General features: G+C 44.0%; 1 protein-coding gene across 1 annotated transcript; it reads left to right on the top strand.

Moving 5' to 3' along the window:
- Positions 1-673: 673 nt before the first annotated feature.
- Positions 674-1,237, top strand: LOC110943531. Its single transcript, XM_022185275.1, has 2 exons — positions 674-875; positions 972-1,237. Exons 1-2 carry the CDS (start codon positions 674-676, stop codon positions 1,235-1,237), a joined length of 468 nt encoding a protein of 155 aa, XP_022040967.1.
- The last annotated feature ends 5,293 nt before the right edge of the window (positions 1,238-6,530 follow it).

Here is a 6,530-nt window from a genome sequence, read left to right as displayed (position 1 = left end):
GATAGGAGATAGATTTCCTCACGAGTCTATTGATGCTGTCACGACAGGAGCTGTGGATCTACCGTGGTATAGCGATATAGCCAATTATTTGGCCGACGGGTTTGTGATGGAGAGTTTGAGTGCGCAGCAGAAGCGGAAGCTGATGAGGGACGCTAGGAAGTACATATGGGATGACCCTTACCTTTTCACGATTGGAGGCGACCATGTACTTAGGAGGTGTGTTAGTAGGGAAGAAGGTGTTGGAATCCTGAGGCATGTGCATGAGGGTTTGACAGGAGGTCATCATTGAGCAGACACGACCGCGCAAAAAGTCTTCGACTGTGGTTTCTTTTGGCCTACGATATTCGAGGATGCTCAGGATTTTGTGAGGGCTTGTGATGCCTGCCAGCGTACAGGCAATATCTCATTCAGGAATGAGATGCCCCAAAACCCCATTCAGGTGTTGGAAATTTTTGATGTGTGGGGCATTGATTTCATGGGACCTTTCCCTCCTTCGAGTGGGAATAGGTACATCCTCGTTGCGAGTGACTACGTTTCAAAGTGGGTGGAAGCTCAAGCTTTGCCCACGAACGATGCACGAGTGGTGGTGAGGTTTTTGAAGAAGTTGTTCACGCGATTTGGTACTCCTAAAGCACTCATAAGTGATCGCGGTACGCATTTTTGTAATGCGGTGATGGAGAAGGCACTGGAGCGATATAGAGTCACGCACCGCTTTTCTACCGCGTATCATCCGCAGACGAGCGGTCAAGTGGAGAACGTGAATCGAGGAGTGAAGAGGATTTTAGAGAAAACAGTCGGCAAGAGTCGGAAGGATTGGTCCGACAAGTTAGATGATGTGTTATGGGCATTCCGCACCGCCTACAAAACGCCGCTAGGTACGACGCCGTTTATGATCGTTTATGGGAAAGCGTTTCATTGACCGGTCGAGTTAGAGCATCGGGCTCTCTGGGCACTCAAAACGGTGAATTTAGATTTGACCGAGGCCGCTAGGAGAAGATACTTCCAAATTCATGAATTGGAAGCCCTTAGGGATGCGGCGTACGAGCGTTCATGGAGTATTAAGGAGAAAACGAAGGCGTTGAATGATCGGAAGCTTAAGGGGTTGAAGGAGTTCAAGGTTGGTGATAGGGTGCTCCTCTACAATTCGAGGTTTAAATTGTTTCCCGGGAAGTTGAAGTCGAAGTGGACGGGACCGTATGTTGTGAAGGAAGTGTTTCCGCATCGAGCTTTACAATAAGGAGAGTGACGAGTCGTGGAAAGTGAACGGTTACCGGTTGAAGCATTATTTAGGAGGGCCTATTGACAACGTCGAGAAGGAGGAAACTCCTCTCGAAGATCTTCCGGATACCACCACGTAGGTTCTTGGGTGAAAACTCAAGTGTAGAGTTTGTACATTGAGTCGTTGTCCGTGTCATGTCGTTAGTTTAGGTGTTTTTGCGTCGGTTGTCGTCATATTGTATTTGCGTCCATTTCGTGTTTTGTCAAGTATTTTGCAGGTACATCACCTTACGCGTGGCCGAAGTCGACTACCGAACAGCCTCACAGGTACGTTTAACATTAAAAACGGAGAAATAAGGGGCAGGGGTAAAATGGGGTTTAATAAAAAAATGAATTTTGCTGAAGTCTGCTGTTGCTGTTCTAAAAAGTGCTGTAATTTGCTGTCCAGGCGGCCCGCGTGCTAAGTCTTCCTTAGTTCTCGTGGGCCGCTTGGGCCTAAAGGGTTTTCAAAAAAACAAACGCTCGCGGCTCGCTTTCACTTGCATTGTAACTCACGCGGGCCGCGTGAGACATCTATGTCGGCACAGCACAATAACCCCCAAATCGGAGTCAATCAAAACCCTAAATTCACTTCTCTTTCATCTCCGGCGATTAACCAAACTCTTTCACCACCTCCGGCGATTTTCCGGCGATTAACCCTAACTTTCTACCCCCACTTCCACCATCTCCGCCGCTGACCATCCTCACCAAACACCACAGTCCACTTCCACCATCACCATCTGAATCACCATCACTGCCCAACCAGCGGCCACCACCTCCATCACTGCCACCTTCGACCATATCATTTCTGTGCGGTCGCGTATCAGGTATGTCCCTGCATTTTACTTTTGTTGTCGTGTGTTAGAGTCGAGTCGATGTCGGGTCATTGAGTCCAGTCTTGGTGTTGAGTCCGCAAGTTCAGTTTGTGCATTGATGTAGTTAGTGTTTTAGTTGCGTCGAGTATAGGTCAGTTTTTGTGTAGAGTCAAAAGTCGGGTCAGGTTTTCAAGTTCTGTTCGGTCCGTTGTTTGCGTCTGCAACTTTGCTTTAGAGTTTGTTGAGTATCAAGTACGGTTCGGCGTTTTATTTTGGGATTGTCGAGTTGATAACTCATATGCTGATTTGTTTTGAATTTATTGCAAGGGTGCGGGCGGCTCGGGTTGGAATAATTATTGTTGATTGAAATATTGCTTTGCGCGATGTGAGGTCGGGTTGTGATATAGAAATAAAGGGGGGAGGTTTTGAACGCGCATTAAATTTTTGGGCGGTTTGATTGGTTTAAATGAGTATGTCGCGGACGATTGTTTTGGTCTTTGTTGAAAACAAGTGTGGGGATACGGTTGCGCAATTTTTGACATAACATATACTTTTCACATACACGCGCGCCGTTATCCATTGCTTCCACGCTTTGGTATTTGGTTATTTCTCGGCACTTGGGATTGCTCGAGGGCGAGCAAAGTGCCGGGAGGGGGTAAAAGTGTAAAGTTGTGTAATTTGCGTCTAAAGTGTCGTTTTTAGAGTCGATGTGTCGTCTTTGCGTCGATAGTTTAGTTTTGCGTCGTCTAGAGTCATTTAGGGCGTTTTGAGTCATAGTTGAGCCTTGTGAGCGTCGTTTTGCGCGTAGTATTGTGTCGCTTGATTTTAAGCCGCTTCGCCCGTACTCAATCTCCATTCGGGCGAAGTTCGGTTTATTTTCAAGTCATTTTGTAATTTGTCACTTGTATCGAACAACGGCCGCGAACGAAATGCTATACGGCCGTCGTCCGATTGTATATTATTATATTATTATTTTTTTTTTGAAAAAAAATATAAAATCAGGAAAATTCCAAAAAAATCAAAAAATTCAAAAATACCAAAAATATGCTTGTGTTTACTAACTGTTCACCTATTTTGCATGTTTGTTTGATTTGTTGTGGACAGGATGTCAGGTGAAGGGTCGTCTTCAGGGGTAAAGCGCAAGAGGCGCAATACTAGGGCCCAAGCGGCAGTTCAGGAGCAGTCGGGTGCTCCGGTACTTAGGGAAATCACATATAGGGACGACGGGACGCCCCACGGTCAGACTAATAGGTTGGGGATAGTCCGTTATTGCGGTTTACGTTTGGGTCGGTGGAGTATTTGAAGTATGATCCGATTAAGAAGTTGAATCTGTTAGAGTTTCGGAGGATCGACTAGGATTTTGTGAGGCAGTTAGGGCAGGTGGAAAGGTTAGAGCAGCTGTTGGGTTCTAAGTTTAGGATGGCGGTAGAGTGTGACGCGCCATAGTATTACCAGCTCACCTTGGAGTTTCACTCCACGTTCTATTATAGACATCCAGGGGGTTTCGATGAGGCGGATGTGGTTTCGTTTTCGCTAGGCAAGAGGATATTCAATATGACATTGCCACAATTTGCTGAGGCAACTGGTTTTTATTCGTGTCAGGAGGTGGAATCGGATGAGTTCAGGAGTTTGTTGAGGTATGTAGCGAAGGAGGAGAAGGAGTCGTGTGTGATGGCAGGAGACTTGCAGAGGTTTTGGGCGACTATTGCTACCACACCATATTCAGGCAATATGGTAGCATCTGATATTAGGGATCCGCTGTATAGGTTTGTACACAAGATATTAGCGGCGACGTTGATTGGTAGGTACGAGGGGGACAAAGTGAACCACCATAGCCTGTTCTGTCTGATGTGTATGGTTGAGAGGAGGCCAGCGAATCTGGCAAGTATTTTGGCGTGGTCGTTAGCTAGGCCGAAGAAGGGGGTAAGTGTCACACCCTGCTAGTAGCGGAAGCGTATTGTGTTTGACGTAAGAAAGGTAATCATTGCATCCAAATGTATTAACACATGAACCAACAACGATGCCATAGATATCTAAGTTCCAACGAATATTTACATATTTTCCAAAAGTAGTTTCCAGTACCAAACATGTTCACGACATTAAACATAACATAGTTATCAGTTTATTTTACACATCACAAAAGATAGTTTTAGCATAAAACTTAGTAAGGCTTTGTTTCCTATATACCCATACGAAGTTCGGATATAGAATACAAAGCCTTACTAAGTTTTATGCAAAAACTATCTTTTGTGATGTGTAAAATAAACTGATAACTATGTTATGTCTAATGTCGTGAACATGTTTGGTACTGGAAACTACTTTTGGAAAATATGTAAATATTCGTTGGAACTTAGATATCTATGGCATCGTTGTTGGTTCATGTGTTAATACATTTGGATGCAATGATTACCTTTCTTACGTCAAACACAATACGCTTCCGCTACTAGCAGGGTGTGACAGTAAGAATGCGAGGTTATATGGTGGGCCATACATCACGATGTTAGCGGCCAATTTAGGTGTCTTTGCTGATTTTCCGCCTGATCTGATGCGTGTAGGACCAGCTCCATCACTCATCGAGCTGAAAAGTTTGCAGTTGGCGAGGATAGTGACAGTGGCGATGCCACCAGCGTGGGAGGCAGAGACTAAGGGGCAGCAGGTGCCACCTCCACTAGATTTAGCCGCCGCAGAGGCGATGTAGGGTGCCATCCCACAGCGTATTCGGGCGCCACTGCAGAGGCATCAGTTACCTGCACGTGAGCTCCCTGTCAGACAGCCGCGGCCAGAGCCGCTGACATTGGAGGGTTTATATGATAGAGTGGAGCAGGTTAGGCAGGATATGCATGAGGGTTTTCAGGCTATTTATGATCACTTCCACATACAGCCACCATCATTGTGGCAGCCACAGCAGGAGAGTTCAGCTGGTGGGCAGGAGGAGCCCGCTGAGGGGCAGCAGGGTGGAGCTGGAGGAGCGTGAGGATGTGCAGCGGTGTTCTTGGCGTTCTATATCTTTTGTTTTATTTTATGCTGTTTTTGATCCTCCTATCTCGGTTTGTACTGATATGATATATTGGTTGGTGGGGTTATGGGTTGGTTGATACTTGTATGGTTTGTTGATACTTGGATGATATATATTATTTTGGTTTAGTATGTTTCAGTGATAGGTTGATTTTGGTGCCGTTTCCGTTCGCATGTCCGAGTTAGTACAGTTTGCTGAGCGCGTTTTTGGATTGGAGGGCATGTGTGGTATCGACTGGCATACTGACAGTCTCACATATGATTCAGCTAAGTCGTTCCACTTGTACACTTGTATATTTATTTATTTATTTATTTTTGTTTTTAGGTTTTAGGAGTCATGTTTCCATACTTGCATTAGGGACAATGCAATATTCAAGTGTGGGGATGGGAACTAGTATTTAGTGTGTCTAGTTAGTAGTGTCATGAAAAACCGAAAAATACAAAAAAATTAAAAAATTGAAAAATCCAAAAAAATTGAAAAAATCAGAAAATGTCCTTTGAATTTAGAAGTTTGCAACTTAAAAACGGAAAATGATAGAAAAGTCGAGGTTTTTGTTCGGGTGCAAATAATTATAATATGAGATAATTTAATCGTGCTTGTGTCTAGTTTGGGATATGCGGGTAGGCTCGGTTCGGTTTTGAGTTTCCTTTGATCTTAATATACCTAATGTCGGTCTACTAGTGGGTTCTCATCTAGGAAAAGTGAGGAAATCGAAACCGCCAAAAATAACATAAGGGGCACCGTTATAAGTTAAAACCGTTAGAGTTTGTGATTATGTTAAAAAAATAGAATAAAAATGAGCTAGAAACTGAATGAAAGTAGCCACTTCTATGTAGTCTTGATTGGGGATAGCGACTCTACAATCGGATTACCGCTAGGGTGTGTGAAATCGACCGTGCAAAGCTATGGAAAGAAAAAAATAATAAAAAGTGCAGAAACTAAGTAGTCTGTGGTGGGGGATAGCGACTCTACAGCTGGATTGCCTCTTGGTTTGGGAAAGCACCGTCTAGACTCACGAGCGAAAAAAAAGAAAGAAAAAAATTGTTTGATTGCAAACTATATTGGTTTTGATATAAAGCGGTTGGGAATTGGTCTTTGATCGTTCTCTTTGTCCTATAAGTTTGAGGTGGGATTAGATGTACTTGCGATTTCTAGTCTGAGACCCTAGGTAGATTGACCCATACTCGGACTTAAATTGCATGATAAGGGCTCAGAACCGGGTTTGGGTTTAAGAGGATCGAAATATTCGCAATCGTAACTAACACATGTCTCAATTTTAATAAATAAACATACACTTTTGACCCGAACGACTATCTTGATTATGATTCCGTTTGCATAGTTCTTTTTCGAGGACGAAAAAAAGATAAGTGTGGGGATATTTGATGTATTGCAAAATACATCGGTATTCGCGTCGGTTTTAGTCGCTAGTTAGTTAGTTTTAG

The sequence above is a fragment of the Helianthus annuus genome, chromosome 5 (assembly GCF_002127325.2).
Source record: "Helianthus annuus cultivar XRQ/B chromosome 5, HanXRQr2.0-SUNRISE, whole genome shotgun sequence".
In the NCBI taxonomy this organism is placed as follows: Eukaryota; Viridiplantae; Streptophyta; class Magnoliopsida; order Asterales; family Asteraceae; genus Helianthus; species Helianthus annuus.
This window is presented reverse-complemented; position numbering and strand designations above follow the sequence as displayed.

Coding starts and splice junctions, on each gene's coding strand:
- LOC110943531 (XM_022185275.1), top strand. CDS start 674: ATGGAGAAGGCACTGGAGCGATATAGAGTCACGCACCGCTTTTCTACC. Junction 876..971: donor CGCCTACAAAACGCCGCTAG/GTACGACGCCGT, acceptor CGGTGAATTTAG/ATTTGACCGAGGCCGCTAGG.